Here is a 21682-nt window from a genome sequence, read left to right as displayed (position 1 = left end):
CGTGATGGTTTGAGAATTGAGCCAATTCTAGAATAACATATCAAGAACACACAGGGTGGCACGCAGGATCACTCAAAGTGGAAAATATTTCAATATTTCTTTAGTACATTGCCGAAAAGACCAATGCGTTTTACATAATGCAAAAATACATGCAAAGTATAAGTACAAAAGATAATTATATTACAATAAACAAAAAGAAGATTTTCAGGTGCACCCCTAAAAATAGTCGAGTAGATGCATTTTGTTCTTTCTCGTTTTGTGTAAAGATGCGTAGGGCAACATTCTTTTGCTTAAAGTTGACACCTAACATGTTGAGAGGTCAACAATGACAGATGCCAAGTGAGCAACCTTGAGCAATTATTAAAGAAATGTGATGTCAAAGGTTATAACACATATGGTTATACAGGGGGACATTACCAAAATATTCCCAAGGTCACACGGATTCCGAAAATATATGGTTTAACCAACCTACGACCAATAAGTCTGGAGTTATTAGCGAAAACGTCGAAGGTTGAAATTGTGCTCAATATAATGTCAAATACAGTAAATTAATCCGATCTATAGATACAAATTGTCTTGTTATAATAATTCTCAGAAAGAATAGTTTTCACTATATCAATATCAATTGAACTCAACTTTGCTGTGTTACCATGGAAACGAAACATCGTATACAACAAATATGACGTTTCTTTACGATTTATACGGAAATATATCGAACTGGGGGGTCAAAATCGGGGGAGAGGGGTGATTCTGTCGATCGGGTTACAGACCTTTAATATACAGCAGTAATAGTCTACATTCCAACCGACACCACCCACAATCACACAGCAACCCCAAAACTCTTCACATCCCACACTCAATATTACATCGTCAAATACGTACTACCAAATGTAAAAACCTAATGATATTACAAAAACTAACTAACTAAATAAATAAATAAAATTAAATACTATAAAAATTATATATATAATTATATCTGTATGGAAATTCAACATGTTCAAAGACAATTAAAATCCAACAATTAAATATAAAAAGCAGCCAGAATAAAACAAACGACTACGGCTTAAGGCTTTACAGAACACTTTCAGAGGGGCGGTTTTATAGGGGGAATTCTACAGGATTTCAGAATATTTTCAATCTGAATGAATGCGAAATGTAATATTAACCGGGCCAGTGCGCACAGTTTTATGGGACCTAAAAGAAAGATGCACAAGGCAATTCTGTTAGATTTCTTTCCGGCATATGGAGCGCTTTTGTTTTGAATTTTTCTTCTCTTAGGAGGATTTTTTTTGGGGGGAGGGACGTGTACCCTTCGCCATCCCCATCCCGCTTTCACTGCCTATGAACATTCCACATACTCAGTACGTACGTTCGTGGACAAGTTGTTAAACAGTTTGGGTCTTATTTGTAATAGAAGCAGGTGGAAAAATCACCTAGCCACCGATTTTCAAATCAAGGAGCAATTATAGAAAAGCTCCGCGGTTTTCAAGGCGTTCAACTTTAGCTTGTTTGCAAGCATCCATGATACATCACAATATATCAAAGGGAATCAGACGAGACTAAGGAGTCAGTGCTAATCGTATTATGAAAAGGGGCGGTTTCCTGGAATGTGTAATAGCGAATCCACTTTGTGGAGTTGAGAGCGACTGAATTTATAGGTTATGATAAGTTTTGCGAGCTATGGCTCGCCTCAAACGTAAAGACCCGCTGCAGTGCATCTTTTTTCTTCTTCTTCTTCGTAATAAAAATCAAACTGAAAAGTTCTACTATTTTTATGTATGTTGTCACAAGAAAAATTCGGAGCATTTTGGCACGAATTTGACCGCACAGTGTAATAATATACAATACTTGTATAAAATGCTCTTCCCTATTTTAAAATTCCCAGTTTTAAAATAATTATGCTAAGCATCTGCAGATTCAAACCCAAGTTATGTGAAAAAGAATTAAACCAAATCCGAAAACGAGCGTAGTTTTTCCAACAGAATTCTATGGCATCATTTCAAGAAACATAAATAACTCACCCGACAAGGCCACCAGGTAGGTGGCCCAATTATCCAATATCATCTCGGATCCTTCCTAAATGTCTAAAGTAATCTTCTCAGGTGGTTCCAAAATAAAATGACTTTTGTTTGCAGCTCGGAAACACATCAGATTACCACTGATACCTCGCTGGCTCTGCGTCTATTTTCTGAGTCTAGTCGGTCTGCGCATTTCGCGAAAATATATTGGACACGGATGTATGCGCGTGCGCATGGTTTAGTGGTTCGTACTGTATGATATCTGTCAAATTTGCATATTTTCTGTCAATTTTAAGCCGAAATATTAAATGGCCTTATGAGACAAATGAAACAGACATCACTGCATTTTTGACATTTTTGTGAATTTTAATAATCCTTTTCAAACTTAGGAAACCTGGTTAGAGATGTTGGATAATATGGGTGTTTTCGTGAAAATCGCCGTTTCACATAATGACCTATCGTCTCACGATTAATTGATTAATTAATTAATTAATTAATTTATTAATTAATTAATTAATTAATTAATTTATGTATTTATTTATTTATTTATTTATTTATTTATATTTCTTCCTTTCTTTCTTTATTCATTTATTTATTTATTTATTAATTTTTAATTAATTAATAATTTAATTTTTAATTAATTAATAAATTTATTTATTTATTTATTTATTTATTTATTTATTAATTAATTAATTTATTTATTTATATGGTCGTATGTGCATTATTTCAAATAAAGACGTATGTGCCAAACGCAATTGGGTTACACGTGTTTTTCATCGTGCCGTATCTTGTCGATTGCAATAATTCTCCTTTCACATAACGATCATTCTGTCGTCGTAAGGGTGTTTTCGTGAAAATCGCCGTTTCACATAACGACCTATCGTCTTGCGTTAAAGTACAACGGTGCTATTTGCGTCGCACCTCAAAATATGCAATTATTTTATATACTGTCGTATGTTTTATTTTACTTTTGCCTTTTATGCCGGGTAAGGATACATACATTTAGTTGAATATGATTCCACTGACCGGTAAAAACCCAAAGCACGTCTCCTGTTAAATTATTACAAAATCGTTTGCGTCTTTCTTACACAAACCTTTCGGTTTAGTATCATTTACTTTCAAAGAATGCATCTGGTTTACTTTACGTATCCGAAGCCTTAAACAAAAATGTCCTTTTTACTTCACAGTTCACTTAAGATTCTCTATATATCACTGATACAGAGGTGATTAAGACATCCAACAAGAAGTTAACATTATCAGATGATTTGATATCGTTATCGTTCGTTTTGGAAATTGCTGCTCTAGCATACAAATATTTGGCATTGTATGGGTAGGTTTCTAACCTGCCATCTGTCGTTCAGTGTGCATATTATTGGATAATACGTAAGTTGCTTGTGGAGATACAGGAGTCAAATGGTTGATAAGAGTGTTTATCAGGGCTTGGGATGAGCGAGCAGTGCCCCATGACTGGCAACGTGCAATAATTGTCCCCCATCTGGAGGCAAAAGGGCGTTAAAAGAGATTGTAGTAAATATAGAGGAATCTCTCTACTCAGCCATACAGGAAAAATGTATGCAAAGATCTTAGAAAAACGAATAAGACCAGTTGTGGAACATCAGTTGAGTGAAGCGCAGTTTGGGCTCAGAAAGAACAGGGGTGCACTGATGCCATGTTTGGTCTGAGACAGCTGTGTGAAAGGAGTATTGAGTACAACCAAGATTTATACACTATATTCAAAGACCAAGAAAAGGCGTTTGTTTAAGTAAACAGATATCTACTCTGGACTGTGCTAGAAGACTACGGTGTAAAGCGGCAACTGCTGGACAGTGTGAGAGCCATCTTTTTATGGAAAGGATCACCAAAGAAGCAAATCTAGATGAAGAAGCTCTCAGTGGACTCCTGTTTGATCAATGTCTCATCCATCGTGACAGCCTTAGCTTACAAAACCACACCAACAGACTGCACGCAACCTGCCAGAAGTATTGCATGAATAAGCATCCCAAAGACAGAAACCATGCTGATCAGCCGATCCCAAGAGACCTTGGGCATCAAGATTGACAACACCACCCTCCAGCAATCGAAGGATTTTAAGTAACTGAGGAATCAAAACCAGATGCCAGAAAGTAAACAACATCACCTTCATGCTTGGGCCTATTCTACCCCACCCAGCGGTACCAATGGATGCAAAAAGGACAATCATCAACGTAATATATACTCCGACTCTCTGTGTTATCAGGCACAAACATGGGCTATGAACAAAAAGACTGAACGGAAGATCACCACCTGTGAAATGAAATGCCTACGAAAAGCTGTAAACAAGACAGGACGGGACAAAATGAGGAATGAAGTCATCAGAGACATGGTTGACACCAAGCCTATGCTAGCCTGTAAAAAGAACAAGAAGAAGATGGATTGAGGGGGTCAAGAAAATCCTGACAAGGCACAATACCCACCTGTCAGATGCTACCCATGCAGCCCAAGACAGGCATCCCATCATTTCCCCGCGACTCTGAGAGGATCAAGCGGAGGACAAAAGTAAAGTAAAGTACATATTTGTATTTATCACCAGTATTTCAACCTAAATTGAGCAGATTTCAGATAAAATATACAAGTTCATGGTAATTTTATGAAAATAAATTGTATTATAAAATTAATCTTGCAGCACCAATTGCATTAGATTTTTTAATATTCTAGTCGACTAGTAATTTGCAGTGTTTATTACGGTGAATGTTATTTAACAAAAATGGGTTTTTGTTGTAGTTGATAACGCGTGTTTCTACTCAAAATTATTGAATTTGTTGGTTTTGCTACCAACCGAAGAACTGGCAACTTATAGTATTTTTCATTTGATGAGAGCATTTGGAACATTGATGTTAAATTAGCTGGTGCTCATTATTTCGTCTGATACCATAAACCTGGACCCTAACATCTAGAGAAACGTAACGTTTAGTCATACAATGGAGTCACAGAGTAATTCATCACACGACGCTTTCTGCAAGGGAGGAAGTTTCAGGGATGAGAGCACTATCTTAGAAGAAGACGTTATTGAGAAGTATTTCTTTTCCACTGGGGAACGTTACATAATCATTGTGTTTTATCCAATCCTGTTGGCGTTTGGTTTATTCAGTAATCTCGCATTTTTAGCTGTAGTAGCGAGGATACCATCAATGCGTACATTGACCAATGTGTATCTTGTTAATTTAGCAATATGTGATACGGTGACCATCATCACACAGACCAATGACATTCTTGGTTCTTACATACGACATGCACCATTGGATATGAGGTCCCATAAAACCAATTTTGGTTGCATCATGACTGCTTTAAGCCTGTATGTCACCCACTTTACATCGGTATGTTTACTGCTCACCATGACAACAGAAAGATACCTAGGAATCTGCAGACCTCTTCAACACCGCCTCGTCGCTACCAAAGAACGCACTGTGAAACTGATCATAATGTCCTGGGTACTGGGCGTACTCTACTCTGGGCTCGTTGTACCTAGATTTAGCAAGGTGATAAAGGTATGCGTCTTGTGGCCAAATAGCGATCGTTTTACAGATATGCCCTCTAAATTCAGTCTAGTCTGCCTTGCGATTCATCCCTTCTTCAACGCATTCTCTCTCATAGTTCAGGCATTCCCGTTTGTTATTGCAACAATCTTCAATACCATAATGTTCAGTCGAATTATCAAGAAGTTGCACGAAAGAATATCCGGCATTAATGAAGCTGTTGGGTTTGATCAGAACGCCTTAAAATCACGTAATCACGTCGCTAGGTTGCTCTTTGTCACACACGCGGTCTTTTCTCTGTGTTTCATGCCGTATTTCTTCGTTCAAGTTAATGTTGCTGTATTGTATCTCAGCGACTATCGCATCGGAATTATGATGACAGACATTCAGCTGTGGACCATGTTGTGGTTTGTCCGTGGCTTGTCTGTAGTAAATGCGACTACCAATCCGCTCATCTACAGCGTTACCAATCCAAGATATCGTCAAGCGTTTCTGCAGTTATTTAGCAGGAGTTACGCATCAACACGACAGAAGAGAAGTAGACCTATGCAACAGGCAGCCACAATGTAGATCATATCACTTTGACATTGTTAAGGGACATGTGGGTAGTGCACTATAACAGTCTTATGTAGCATAATGAGAGTGAATCATAACTTTTAAGGGACATTCGCAGATTTGCATTTCCTTATTTTATTTTATTTTATTTTACTTTATTAATTTGGGACATTACATAATACAAATTACTAAATCAAAGTTGCAACAGCAGATCATGATAATTTTGACAGAGTACCACGCACGTTTAGAGAACATTATTCGTTACAATGTTGGATTCATCCAATCCAATTTTTATGTCGAACGAAAGCTAACTAACACATTCAACAGAAGACGCAATTCAATGTTATAGCAAGGCGAAAATTTAGGTTTTAAAAGTCAGGGAATAAAGGAACGCACTTTTAAATACACTTTGGGTCTTTGGAGCCCATTGCACATACATTTAGACTGAAGACTTCCAGCTATGTGGTCCCTCATTATCGAAAAAATACAACTATTGGCTACAAAACTCTCAAATTGTCTGAAATATGATGCGATAATATCGTGCACAGGAACAAGCAAATAATGTGTTGTAGAATTGTTTTTTTCAATCTTGTTGATTATTTATTGCTTGTTAATTTTACCATGTTTACGTAGTTGTTGTATTTTGTGCGCAGGGTCTATAGGAAATGGCGCAATATAAATGCCCAGTGTATGTATAATACATATTCCCGTAATGTTTTTAATCTATAAAGAGACGGGTAAAGTCCCTTCATAATTAATTACCATTCAGTCAGGAAGCTTTCAAGATTCTGCCGAATCATTTGGTAAGGCTAATTTGCCTCAAGTTTTCGACAGATTTGGCATTTCGGATTTTTGGTGTTATAGGAGAAGTTTTCGAGACAGTTGAAAAAGTACCCTCACGTAGACATGTATTTAAAATGTGTGTGAGTGGTTGAGATCACAAACAAATTCTTTAGTTAGTTTCAAAGTTAAGATGGAATGTCCGTTGGATAAATAGCTTTGTATATAGCAAGAATCTCCCAATTTCGCGAGGGCGAGCTCACATTATGACGTCATTGAGGAATGTTTGTATTAAGCATGGTATCACCGGAATGTAGTGGAGGCAGAGTAGTGGAACCCCGTGCGATTAACGAGGCGGAGAAGGTTTGAAGATTTTTTTTGTTTTTTGTTTGTACTTTCGAAAGTGCTGAATAGGAATGTTTGGGTCCAACCTCTGGGAAAGGTGGGGAACTCTCGCTGGAGGACGGTTTTCAAAATGGCAGCAAAATACCATTAAATGGCATTCTAGAGACCTATAATAGTATACTGATGGGATATATCAATTGAACTTTGTACTTTTGAGGATGCTGAATAATAATTTTTGGGTTCAACCTCGGAGAAATGTGTTTAACTATCGCTAGAGAGCGTTTTTCAAAATGGCCGCCAAAATACCATTCTAGAGCCCTAAAATAGTATACTGATGGATATATCGACCGAAGTTCATACTTTTGAGGATACTGAATAATACCTTTTGGGTCCAACCTCGGGGAAATGTAGGTAACTCTCGATGAAGGGCGTTTTTCAAAATGGCCGCCAAAATACCATTAAATAAATGGCATTCTAGAGCCCTAGAGGAGTATACTGATGGGATATATCGACTGACTTTGACTTTGGAGGGTGCTGAATAATAATATCTATGTCCAACCTCGGGGAAAGGTAGAGAGCTCTGGCTAGAGAGTGGTGTTCAAAATGGCCACCTAAATTCCGATGACATTCTAGAGCCATAGTCTATTAATGGGATCGATCGAATGAACTTTGTTTTCTCGAGGGTGCTGGATGTCAATATTGGGTTCCAACCTTGGGGGAAATACCGGAAACTCCCGGTTGGAGAGCGGTTTTTAAAACGGCCGCAAAGATACCATTATGTGGCATTCTATCTAAATAATCTGCTGATGGGATGTGTTGACTAATTTTTTAAACACGTTATTGTCATTGCTGCACATGTGTCTCACCACATAAAATTAAAGCAATCATTTAACTATTATGTACAGTTTCAGTGAATCGAATACAAAAATCTGTTAAAATGATTGCTCTCATAGGAGTCAAGGAGCGGACTACCTTAGGTCAACATAGGCGAATAATTTGGATTTAACCATGGCAAGTGGATCTTGGCAAATAAGTATTTTTGTGACATTTTTATCTACTTTTAGCAAAGATTTTACTTGCTTTGCCACTATAAATTGCAGTATGGCATATAATGATATTTTAGCTGCCATTTTGAAACCAGCCTTTTAGCAAGAGTTCCCACAGTCCATTGAGGTTGGACTTGAATATACTTATTCAGTATCCTTGACGGTACAAAGTTTAGTCTATATATCACATTAGTAGTATATTCTAGTGTTCTAGAATGTCATTTAACGGTATTTCGGGAACTATTGTGAAAAGCGAGAGGTCACCTTATGTCGCCGAGGTTGGATCAAATTATTATTATTCAGCATCCTCAAAAGTACAGTCAATATATCTCGTCAGTATACTCTTCAAGGGCTCTAGAATGGTTTTATTTAAATGAATTTTGGTGACCATTAAAAAAAACGCCCACATGTTCCCGAGGTTGGACCCAAATATTATTATTCAGCATCCTCAAAAATACAAAAGTTCAGTCAATATATCCCATCAGTAGGCCTATGCTATCCTAGTGATCAAGAATGCCATTTATTTGATTGAACTTTGGCATCTATTAAAAAAACGCCATGCAGCCAGAGTTTACAGCATGGCCCTGAGGTTGGACCGAAATATACTGCGCCAAGAAAGTATCCTTACACTTGGAAAAATAATCACAATTTCAAAACTGGACTATATTGGGGTAACTTTGTTTTTTTAATAGATGCACTATCTAATCCGGCACATTTTGACACCCCATTGAATCTAATGTGACTTCAAGAAGCAAAGTTACAAGCATTTGATTAGACAAAGATCCAGTTTTAAAAGTGACACACTGGCCTATTCAAAACTCCAAGGACTAGACATCTGGTTTGAGAGTGGTAAATGGCTAATTTGTGCGTGCCTTTAATTAAAAAAAAGGAACAAAAGAATTACTGAAGCAAAAGAGCTGACAAATAAAATGCAAGTTATGAAAAGTACAGAGAAGTAAAAACTAAAATAAATACTGCTTTAAATAAGGCTTCATTGAAGAAACTGTGTAGTCTCTTTGTTGCGCTTGTTGGAATTTTTTGGGCCTTGTAATTTGTATAGGCCAATTTGTCACTTTTAAAACTGGACCTTCGTCTATTCAATTGCTTGTAACTTTACATCTTGAGGTCATATTGGATTCAATGTGGTGTCATAATGTGCAGGATTAGGTAGTGCATCTATTACAAAAACAAATTTACCCCAATATGGTTCAGTTGTGAAATCGTGATTATTTTTCCAAGTGTAAGGATACTTTCTTGGCGCAGTATATTATTATTCAGCATCCTCAAAAGTACAAAGTTCAATTGATATATCATATTAGTATACTATTCTATGGCCCTAAAATGCCATTTAATGGAATTTTGGAGGTCATTTTGCAAAAAAAAAACCTTTAGCGAGTGTTCCCCACATTGTCCCGAAGATGGACCCAAATATTATTATTCAACTTCCAAGAGTACAAGGTTCAATCGATATATCCCATCAGTTTACTATTCTAGAGCTCTAGAATGCCATTTCTGTAATGGTATTTTGTCATTTTGAAAAACGCCCTCTAGCGAGAGTTCCCCACGTGTCCCCAGGTTGGACTCAAATATGTAGTATTATTCAGCATCCTCAAAAGTGCACAGGTTATTCGATTTATCCTATCAGTCTAGTATACTATTCTAAGGCTCTAGAATGCCATTTAATGGAGCTTAATGGTATTTTGGTCAATTTGAAAACCGCTCTCTAGCGAGAGTTCCCCACTTTTCACAGATGTTGGACCCAAAAATTCTTAATCAGCACCCTCTAAAGTACAAGAACATCTTCAACCCTTCTCCACCTGTCCCACGGGGTTCCATATTCTGCCTTTACTAAGGAGAAGACCCATAGCTGTGTGCCAAAATTATAAAGGAATGTAGGGAGTAACTGGAGTAACAAATGATCATTATCACCAAAAAAACACGGTAATTGACTTCGACTTCACTTTCGCTTCTTCTTTTCCCTAACTGTAATTACTCTTGTTGTCTGTCTGTAGCGTTTTATGATTAGCATTCGACACACTGAGTGATTTCAACCTATGTCTTACAGCATACAAATTGAAGAAAGCAATTACATGACATTGGCAACCAGGTAACGCAGTGGCGTTATAAGAGCAAACAAAAACACTTTATTGTTTATCGTTGTTTATTGGTTTATATTGATTGTGAAGGACAAAATGAACAACAACAATAATCAGCATTGTTAAAGCTTCAAAAGTAACAGCAAAAGTGTATAATGCAACCACTAACATAATAAACCAGACAATATTACAATTAAGGTATTTTTCTGAATATGTGACACACCTCTGAAAAGTGATATAGTGTTTAAATTGCTACAAGCTGATTTAAATAGAAGTAAACTCATATTGGAGGGGCTGTCACCAATGTTGTATAAGGAATCTGCTGCAAATGAAAATGTCATTTAAAAGAACAAAATTTGTTCTTTTAAAAATTCTTTTACAAATTCTTTTTAATTCTAAGCGCCTAAATAAAAACAAATTGTTGTAATTGTTTACAGTTAAGCCAAATTATACTCACTTGAATTAAACCGCCCATTTTTGTAGCTGCACGTGGTTTCATTTTCCAAGTACCTATTGTGTATTGATTGGTAAGGATTTAACCCCGCTGAATTATATCTTATGGGGTGACCTCAAGTTCCAGGTATATTTTCAAGGCTCACCTCCAAGTCTTCAAGCATATAGCCAGTGGCGGATTTAAGCTGTCAGCAAGTCAACAGTTGCTGACAAGGCCCCCCTGCTATTTTGATCCAAGGGCCCCCCTTTTTTTTTTTTTTTTTGCTTTAATTGTTTTGTGCAAGGTTCAAATCTAGGTTTGCTGGGTAGAATAGTAATGAAAAAGTTATGCCCGTGCGTGCAAGAGGCCATTTTATGCCCGCATTTTTAATTCGTGGGTTGGTTTTCCTTCTTTTCCTTCCATATGAGTGTCAAGACTAGTAGCCCTAAAACTAATCAAAAAATTATCAGGCCCGGTATGTGGCATACCCAGGCCCTACCACGAAAAGTTTCATTTTGCCCGTTTTGGCTCTAGCAAGAGATCAAAGGTCAAGGGCCCCAGAGGCCCAAATTTAATACAGTTTCTATAGAATCAGGTCTACGAGTTGGTATACACTGATAATCCATAGACTGTAGAAATGGATAATCCTAGAGCATTATACATACTCAAAATACAAGTAGGTCACCTAGTATGGGCCCAGGGCCCCGAATGTTAGGGTATCATTAAAGCTGGCTCTAAAACTACAAAGGACCCCACATGTGGACCGTGATACACTTAGGCCTAAAGGCCTTTCCACCTAGATGTGAATTTTGCATATTTTGGCCCAGATATCAAAGATCAAGTGTTCCCGGGGGCCAGGGCCGGATTTACCATACGGCCCAGGGCTCTCAAATTTGTGGGCCCCAAAAAATTGCCCTGTGCAGTGTGCATCTTCCATTTTAGCCGAAAATACCATGTTTTGGGCCAAAATAGGGTACAAACAATGCAAAATTTCGCGCTCTTCGCGCACACTGGCCTGTTATATAGCAAAATTTGGCTTCAATTTGGGCTAAAATAGTCTAAAATCAATTGTTTCGGGCGCTTCGCACGCAAATGTCCAAATAGAGTCTAAAAACTTGGCCACTTGAGTGCACATGCCTTCCTCACGGTGCGTTTGGGGCCTCCAAAATTTGGCCTTCCCAAGGCCCCCAAAAAGGTAACCCGGCCCTGCCGGGGGCCCAAATGTCAAATCAAAGAGCCAACCGTTTCTCGATAACTATTCATGGGTACATGAGATCCAAAGGTCAAATATTATAGGCCCCCTTGACCCTTTGTTTAAACATTTGCGGCCCTCTGCCCCAGGGCCTAAAATGTTCTGAGTTGGCCCTATATCAAAATACGATCCTGGTATCCAAAATTTTGCAAATGAGTTAAATGCGGTTACGTGAACATCGTAGACCTCTGTGGTCAAATCATACATTGTCTGAATCGTTATGATCAGACCAAAACTTTGGCGTGGTTTATAACATATGATCTTATCAATTTTGAAATTGGACCCCTGAATGACCTTAACTCTTTTCTGAGCAAGGGGCATTTTTGCCACCCAAGTTTTTCCTATTCCTTGAGGTCAGATTATGATAATAAAACTGATTCTGGACCTTAATTACAAATAATGTAAGAGATTTTGCTTGCTTCTTGACTATCAAGCAAAAACAGAAAAGAAATATTTTTTGTTCTTAAGTACCGTTTAAACACGCACAAATTTGATAAACCCTCCATTTGGGTATAGAATGGTGTAAAATTACAAATTTTGTGCGCTTCGCTCAAAACCAAAATGATTTTAAATAGTATGAAATGGAATGAATGATATTCGCGCACTGCGAGCACATATCTCATAACATTCATGACATTGGGCCGAACAAATGCTCACTGGTCAATTTTTTTCTTGCACACCCCCTCACGACAAAAAGTCAGGCACGCTTCTGATTTCAACTCTTTACTATTGGGCCCCAGGATATTTTGCTGACAGTACCCTTTTCCTTAAATCCGCCTCTGCATATAGCGGCAACGCATACAGGACGCAGTAACAGGCAAGATAATGCATCAAACGTCAGGGCCTTTAGATTGAAGGCAGAACCAAGGCCGTCGCTAGAGGGGGGTATGGGGGGTGTGACACCCCCCCATCGTCAAATCCGTCGGCAAAATCGTGCCGTCGTCGGCAAATCGCAAAGAAAGGGGGAGAAGGAGGAAAAGGAAAGAAGAGAAGAGAAGAGAAGAGAAGAGAAGAGAAGAGAAGAGAAGAGAAGAGAAGAGAAGAGAGGAGAGGAGGAGGAGAGGAGAGGAGAGGAGAGGAGAGGAGAGGAGAGGAGAGGGGGGGTCAGGAGGGGAGGGGAGGGGAGGGGAGGGGAGGGGAGGGGGGAGGGGAGGGAGGAGAGGAGAGGAGAGGAGAGAGAGGAGAGAGAGGAGGAGGAGAGGAGAGGAGAGGAGAGGAGAGAGAGAGAGAGAGAGAGAGAGGAGAGGAGAGGAGAGGAGAGAAGAGGAAAAGGCAAGTGAGAAAAAAGTTAAATTGCACGTATAGTAGGCCTATGCCTAAAAAACATGCAGTCGGGTCGCTCGGAAGTAGGTCTTATAATAGGCCTGCAATTATTTTAGGCATTGCTTGAAGGAGGGTCCTCGTCCTAAAAGTATGTGAAAATTACTGCCGGCCCGCAGAAATGCAGGGCCCGTCGTCACATTCTGTCACAAAGTCAGTATTATATTAAGACGGACTCCGTGCTGACTTCAACATCAATACATGCATGCTTTAATAATGTGAGTCTCAAATCTTGTAAAGCAATGATTTAAATAGTGTAAAAATGCTGCACCAAATGGCTTCAATTGGACCTTCAATTGGAACTTCTGAGGGGGAACCTCCTAAAAAAAACCCTGCGTAGTGGATAAACAAGTGGCCATTTTCGCTTCTGCTTTCAATATTTGCCAGTTTAGGCCCTAGGCCTATAGTTTAACATGTTTTACAAAATTTATACACTTGCAATAATAGGGAAAACTTGTCCACGAAAGATTTCAAACTAAAATTGTACACAAAATAGTGCCAAAATGGTCCACCAAATCGCTTCAATTAGGTCTTCATTTTGCAAAAGTTTTTACTTCTGAGGGGGGATTACAAATGACCATTTCCGTTTCTGTTCTCGACATTTTCAAATTTTTGTTTAACACAATTTATAGGCCTACTAAAAATAGGGGAAAATTCGCGCAAAAGGCTTCATGGACCGCTCATTTCACAAATGTGGGGGCTTTTTCAAACTAAAATTTTACACTCTAATAGTGTCAAAATGGTCCACCAAATCGCTTCAATTGGGTCTTCATTTTGCAAAAGTTTCTTACTTCTGAGGGGGGATTACAAATGACCATTTCCGTTTCTGTTCTCGACATTTTCAAATTTTTGTTTAACACAATTTATAGGCCTACATAAATAGGGGAAAGTTCGCGCAAAAGGCTTCATGGACCGCTCATTTCACGTGGGGGGCTTTTTCAAACTAAAATTCTACACTCTAATAGTGTCAAAATGGTCCACCAAATCGCTTCAATTGGGTCTTCATTTTGCACAAGTTTCCTACGTTGTGGTATTCATATTTTGGTCCATTTCGAAATGCCAAGAAGCTATGATTCCCAAGGTGTAAAATAAATACAAAGTCGCCCCGGCTGATGCAACATGGTTCAGCTGCATGGTGACAACCGCTCTAGTATTTGGTATGTCGGCACACAGACGGCTCGTCGGCAATCATTTACACCCCCTAATGAAAAAGGTCTGGCGACGCCCCTGGGCAGAACCGGACAATGTCTGACTTATGTTTATAAAAGTGAACTCAAACACTTTTTTCTTCAAATATGTTATCACGTTACATTTAGAAAATAACAGTTTTATTTATGTATATTTAATGAAGAGCTCTACTATACTATAGTATGTGAATTTAACCTAACATTTTTAACATAATGTGATACATGAACGAATATGTTCATGTAGAGTTATTGAACCTTACCAAGCTGGTATAACTAACTTTTCCCAGATTATCATAATTTCGGGCAATGTATTTATTTGCATGAATTTATATCAAACGGTGCAATATTATTTTAATATATCTGGTATGAACTATACATTTTGCAATAATGTTTGCACGATAACTGCATTGCGCATTGTAAAAGCATTGCGTCGTTTCATTTATAAAGAGAACTCTACCAAAAACGTAACAGTCCGAGAGCCACGAGAGATACAATATTTACTTGCAAATTTGTTCATTTAATATGATCACACTTTTATGTTTTAGAAGTTTATTTGCATTGTTTGATGAATATTAATTAAGAACAGAGCTGACTGTTAATTTTCCTAGTGACACTGGTCACCAATGGTCACGCAACCTACGACTGTATTCCAACAATCATTTTCGCTGAAAATTTAATACAAGCTGACGTTGGTTAAGGCTACATGCTCATTTTGGTTGAAATTTTTGGTGGGAAATAATCCCGCCAAAACATTATAGTAATCTTTTCCCACAACTAAATATCATAGTCAGGAAATTAATGATGCATCTGGTAGCTTAGATCATAAGTTTCATTATACTTAGTTGCAATTATCCCAGAAAATTCTTGATTTGTTTTTGATCAAAAAACATCACTCGGTGTATTTTGAAACTCGAGGCATTAACTCTTCTCAAATTAGCCCCAAATCATAATATATTATATGCACGTGTAGCAAACACCAATGGGAATAATTGAACGTTGTTTGCGGAGTCTAAATTTGGTTTGATTTTATTTCACAATAATTCTAAGGTGATAATTTTGACCTGACATTTCCTTTTTGAATTTCAAATTTAAATTCATTGATATGTGATATTTTGAATAAATAAAGAGTACGCTTACCTTTCTGCAACACTTCCCGGTATCATTAAGCATGTGCTGATAACCAACATTTTAGCTGAAAACAGTCCCTTCCTATCATTTTTGAACAAAATATAGTTCAAAAGTGCGTACACACCGCGTATAAACTGGCACAGCGAGGTAATGAAGAGAGCTATTTACGGTGGGGTATCTATTGTAAGCTATAAGGGTAGACCTATAGTAAATCTTTCCGCAAGTGACAAGATGCGTCAAGCAGGGCGGTATATTCAAACGCTATTGTCTGGATCATTGAGTATCGATTGCGCACGTATACATGCAACACGGATGTGTGTGGTCCTCCCCAGATTTTGACATAAATTACAAATGACGTCGTGAATGACCCAGCGTTTTCATTTTATTATTACTAAAATTAATTTGTATTAAATGAAAAACAAACAGACAAGTAGAGTCATATGTCTTTCTATGACCGTATTCCTACCAAAATCTGGTTTTCAATACACTAGAAACGTGTTGATATGTATATCTTTGAAAATCGCCGAATGTTAACCACAGTCACCGTGGCACAGTAGGCATCTTTAGCATTCATAGTGCAATTGGCAGTGGTTCGAACAAAGGTGAAAATGTTAGTATTTTTTATTCTTTTTACTAATGCGCTGTGCCGTTTTTCACACGCCCCTGAATGAAACTGATGGGCAAGTAGCCTTAATGTCCATCACTTCGGGCACAATAGATATTCATTTTTCCGCAATAATTCAACTTTACTGTTTGCTTTAAACTCATGTTTCAAATCTTATCTGTTGTCTGTAGGCTCAATACGGGAGTTAAGCGAGAAATGAATCGTGTATTCCATTCTCTTAGTGTTTTCAAAAAAACCGTATTTGGCAACATTTCTTTATGTAACAGCAGAGGTCACGCCGGTAAAAAATTACCGCAAGTAAGCTAAGTTGCCGTGGTACTGATACACGCCCGTATCAAAAGTCGCACTTTCATCACCGCGCTAGCTCGCTTTTATTCCGGCGCATTTTTAATCCTCTCTCTTTCAATCGGATCGTTTCTCTTGCTTTTCAAATGCAGGGTCACGATTCACTACCGGGGAATGGCTATCCACGTATTTAGTGAGGAGGGCGGATGTTCAGCAAACACTTTTTCGTGACTTCTAAGCTGTTTTTAAGGTCAGGTTTGAATTGCGCGCTGTATTGTAGCTTGACAAGTATAATGACTCACGGTCGCGGTGTCAACCACTAAATCTTTTGTTATTACTCCGGGGGAGGGGGGGGGGTACTCAGTACAAATGACCATACGGGGACGTGCCGCAAATATGGGTAGCATTTTCGGTCTTTTGGTATATCAATGACCCCTTTTTCAAAATTTTCTCAATTATTTCGGAAAATAGCACAGTTTTTCCATAATCTAGCCAAAATTTTGGGAAAATGTGTAAAAACTAAGACAATTTCGGTTAAATTCGGCCGAAAATTTTGACTTTTGGAATATCAATGGGTCAAAGTTTCTTGAAAAATTGGTATAATTATGGGTCCCCTTTCAAATTCTCAACGGCACGTCCCTACCAAAACCAAATTTGAGTACACCCCCCCCACCCCGGGGTTATTACTAGGCACGTCTCCGCATGTCGCCCACTAGAAATCACCTCAAAAGGTGGTGGCAGGTGACGATGAGGTTAATCCGTATCACCCTTCACCCGATCTTCACACATGGGGCGGAGGTTTCAAATGGGGTCACCCGCTAAGGATTTCAAATAGCGTGTATGGATTTCAAATAGCGCAATAGGGTAGGTGCTATAGCTCCTATACCAAAACCTGAATAATATGCTTACATGTATGTAAAGTCTGCACAAAAAGAAACTCAGCTGTTATAAATACGCCTATAGCTTTAGAACAAATAATTGTTTTCACAATATTTCAACATAGAGAGAATGATGGGTTATTTACGCGCATTTTGATACCCCATTTGTCCAATGCCGTTCAATATTGACAACACATCAGAGCTTTTAAAGAAAAATACCCGAATTTAAAAGTTGCAGTTTACAGCCATCAATGGTTATTACACAAGCATGTGGCACGTAAAACCCGCCATTATCTTCGCGCTGACTTCAAATCAATACAAATAGCTGCAACTTTTAAATTCGGGTATTTTTCTTTCACAACGCTGCTGTGTCGTGAAAACAATTATTAGTTCTGAAGCTATAGGCGTATTTATAACAGCTGAGTTTCTTTTTTGTGCAGACTTTATACTAGTCTATGGACATGCTTGCTCTTTTATGTAGATCCAGTATCAACTTGTGCCTATCTTGAACTTTTCACATGCTTTCTTTTTCCATTCAATTTGGTATAACTTGGGGAAATAAAGCCACATGGTGCCAAACTAGGTATCAAAATAATGATTACTTTTAGTTAGGTGAAAAAGTTCAATTTGGTGACCACTCTCTGGCTAGTAAGGTTTGACGATTGATTCGACTTATATGGACCATTTAGAAAAAAAATAGCCACCATGTTCCTCGCGAAAATCACGGCATTTTTCGCTAGAGGCCAAAATCCAAAATGGCCGCCACCACCAGTTTGAAAATTTAAGTTTTGAACCAGAGCACCTATAATCATGCACAAAGACACTTTTTCGGATATGTCGAGTATAAGGATTCCGATTCTGACATTAGTTTGACATTACGGCATCATTTTCACCCAGAAATCCAAGATGGTGGCCCTCACCATCTTGAAAAATTTAGTTTTGAACAAGAGGACCTAAAATCGTGTACAAAGACACTTTTTTGGATTAGTCGACCACAAGGATTTCAAATTTGACATTACTTTGACATTACGAACTCATAATTTACCCAGAAATCCAAGATGGTGGCCGCCGGCGCCATCTTGAAAAAAAAACAGGTTTTGAACCAGATTACCTAAAATCGTGTACAAAGACGCCTTTTCTGGTAAGTCGACCCCAAGAAATCCGAATCTGACATTAATTTTACGTTACAACATAATTTTTGCCCAGAAATCCAAGATGGCCCCCCATTTGGTAGAGCGTAAATGTGATTTTTGAATGAGAGCAGAAGCATAAGTGTGTCATTTCCTCCTTATCTGGGGTTTAGATGCCTTATCTGGGTTTAGACTGCGATATGCTAAGGTTAAGGCATCTTAGCCACAGGTAAGGAACGTAAACCCAGGATAAGGCCGTCTAAACCACAGATAAGGCGCCTTATCCCTAGATAAGGGATGTAAACCCAAGATAAGGCAGTTTAAACCCCATATAAGGGACATGAACCCCAGATAAGGCAAAAATGACACACTTATGCTTCTGCTCTCATTCAAAAATCACTTTTACGCTCTAATAGGGGCCATCTTGGATTTCTGGGCAAAAATTATGTTATAACGTCAAATTAATGTCAGATTCGGATTTCTTGGGGTCGACTTATACATGGTACTATTTCATGGTGTTTTCAAGTAATCATAATAGTTCTATGCAGTCTGCATATCGCAAAGGGCATAGCACCGAGACAGCACTGCTGAAAGTTCATGGTGATGTCCTGCGTGAGCTTGATGACAACAAAATGGTGCTCTTAGTTATGCTGGATCTCACAGCAGCATTTGATACGATCGATCACAACACTCTTTTTCACAGACTAGAAACAGCTCTTGGAGTTACAGGTCCACCTCTTGCTTGGTTCCGGTCATACATGTTAAATAGATACAGTCGGGTCTCTATTGATGGCCAATGCTCTAGTGACATCCCTTTAGACTGTGGAGTGCCTCAGGGTTCCATAATGGGGCCTTTGATATTTACAACATACATTCTTCCCCTTGGTAATATATTACGCAGTCACAATTTATTGTACCATATCTATGCCGATGACACTCAAATCTATATATCGTATGATCCCAGGAACCAAGCAGAATGTCTTAGTTCACTCACTTGTATTGAGAGGTGTATAACAGATATTCAAAATTGGATGACATCAAACAAATTGAAACTAAACATGGAGAAAACTGAGTTTCTGATCATTGGATCACCTCACAATTTAAGATCTCATCCTGATCTCACCCTTAATGTTGGTACTGCTGAGATTAAACCCACAAATTCCGTCCGCAATCTGGGTGTTATCATGGATTCGGATGGGTCAATGACCAGCCAGGTGCTTGGATTGTGCCGCACTCTTAACTACCAGCTAAGAAACATTGGCCGAATCAGGAAATATTTAGATGAGGACACTTGCCATCATATTATCAGGGCTCTTGTTCTATCTCGCCTCGACTACGGAAATTCATTGCTTGCAGGCATCACCAATGCGCAATTTGACAAACTTCAGCGTATTCAAAACAAAGCTGTGCGTCTGATTTGCGGTGTTAAGAGACGTGAGCACATATCTCCCTACCTGGCGAGGCTTCATTGGCTACCTGTCCGCCAACGTGTTAATTTTAAGTTGCTTGTGTATATGTATCAATCTTTGAATGGCTCACTACCAACATACCTTTCCTCCGATATTACTTTATACAACAGTCAAAGCATTTCACATCACTACCTCCGTTCATCCGTTGATCATACTAGGCTCCACATTCCCAAAACCCATCGTTCAACAGGTGACAGAGCCTTTTCTGTTATTGGACCCCGGCTATGGAACATGCTTCCTCTCTCCATCAGAGAAGCTGTTTCCCTTATTGTTTTCAAAAAACTTTTAAAAACACATCTTTTTATGTAATTGTAATTTGTAATTATTTCCTTATGTATTTTTTGTTTGTTTCCATTCCAGCCTTGGCTGTAGTTTGTAATGACGCTTTGACCTTTAATTAGATAATATGCGCGGTATAAATTGTATATGTAAATAATTTGGATTTGTTTGATACTACATAGCTTTACAGAGCTGTTTCGTAAGGGCCAATAGGCCCTCACTCATCAGAAACTTAATGCAGAATGAGGCATAAACTAAAATATACACAACACCAAGCATAAAAGGATTACATAATGTTACATAAAATCATGTCAAGTGCACAAACCATAGAAGTCAATATGCCATAATTTCAAGTGCGCAATACCATAAAATTCAATACAGATTGTCTGAATAGACATCATAAAAAATTGATCACAAAGGAATATAAGTGAGGGATCCACTTCAATATGTCAAGTGGACAGGATCATATAAAAGCCAATGCAAATTGCTTGGTGATTCTGACATTATGGCTAAAAGGAACACAATACACTTGATTGCTCAAAATGATATAAATTGTGGAACCAGGTAGACATCATAATAAGATAAAGAACATTATGACACTTGATCATACACAGAAATGATATTGACTATAAAGGCTTATACACAAATTGCAAACAATCATCAATCAAATGATTAGTGTCTTTCAGAGTATATTGGTTTCAGAGTATGTATGTATGTATTCCCATATGTAACTATTGTGGATGCTAATTTAGGCCCAATGCTTGTAAACAGTCATTAAATTTGTCGGAAATCATTTGAGGATCAGAGATCTGCAAACATCTTTAGCATCATCTCGTCGTTACTAAATATCGCACGGTGAAACTTAGTATACTGTAATGTACTGGGTACTGGGTGTTCTCTACACTGGGCTCGTTGTACCTAGATTTAGCTAGGTGATGAAGGTATGCGTCTTGTGGGTTGCCAAATAGTGATCGCTTTGCACATATGCCCTCTAAATTAAGTCAAATGTGCCTCGCTATTCATTCCTTTTTCACCACATTCTCTCTCATAGTTCAGGCATTTCCGTTCGTTAGTGCAAGAATCTCCAATACTAAAATAGTCAGTCGAATTATTAAGAAGATGCACGAAAGAACATCCGGCATTGTAGTCCAGTGGCAGAGCAAGGTTAGATGGTTTTGCCTGTTAAAGTAGTTTTCTTTAGTGATTATGACTCTTTGAGTGGTACAACATAAGATTTTTGGGGATGTAAAATGGTAACCACTGGGCAATTAGAAATATTAAAGATGGCCGCTATGGATAATAAAAATAAATAATAACTTAAAAGTATTTTGTGTAAATATTTGC

At 38.2% G+C, this 21682-nt stretch overlaps 1 protein-coding gene across 1 annotated transcript; it reads left to right on the top strand.

Moving 5' to 3' along the window:
• Positions 1 to 4975: 4975 nt before the first annotated feature.
• LOC140139963 (mu-type opioid receptor-like) lies at positions 4976 to 6100 on the top strand. Its single transcript, XM_072161758.1, has one exon. It carries the CDS (start codon positions 4976 to 4978, stop codon positions 6098 to 6100), a length of 1125 nt encoding a protein of 374 aa, XP_072017859.1.
• Positions 6101 to 21682: the final 15582 nt, after the last annotated feature.

Source organism: Amphiura filiformis, chromosome 2 (assembly GCF_039555335.1).
Source record: "Amphiura filiformis chromosome 2, Afil_fr2py, whole genome shotgun sequence".
Lineage (NCBI taxonomy): Eukaryota > Metazoa > Echinodermata > Ophiuroidea > Amphilepidida > Amphiuridae > Amphiura > Amphiura filiformis.
Note: the sequence above shows the minus strand (reverse complement) of the source record. Positions and strands in the feature narration are given on the sequence as shown.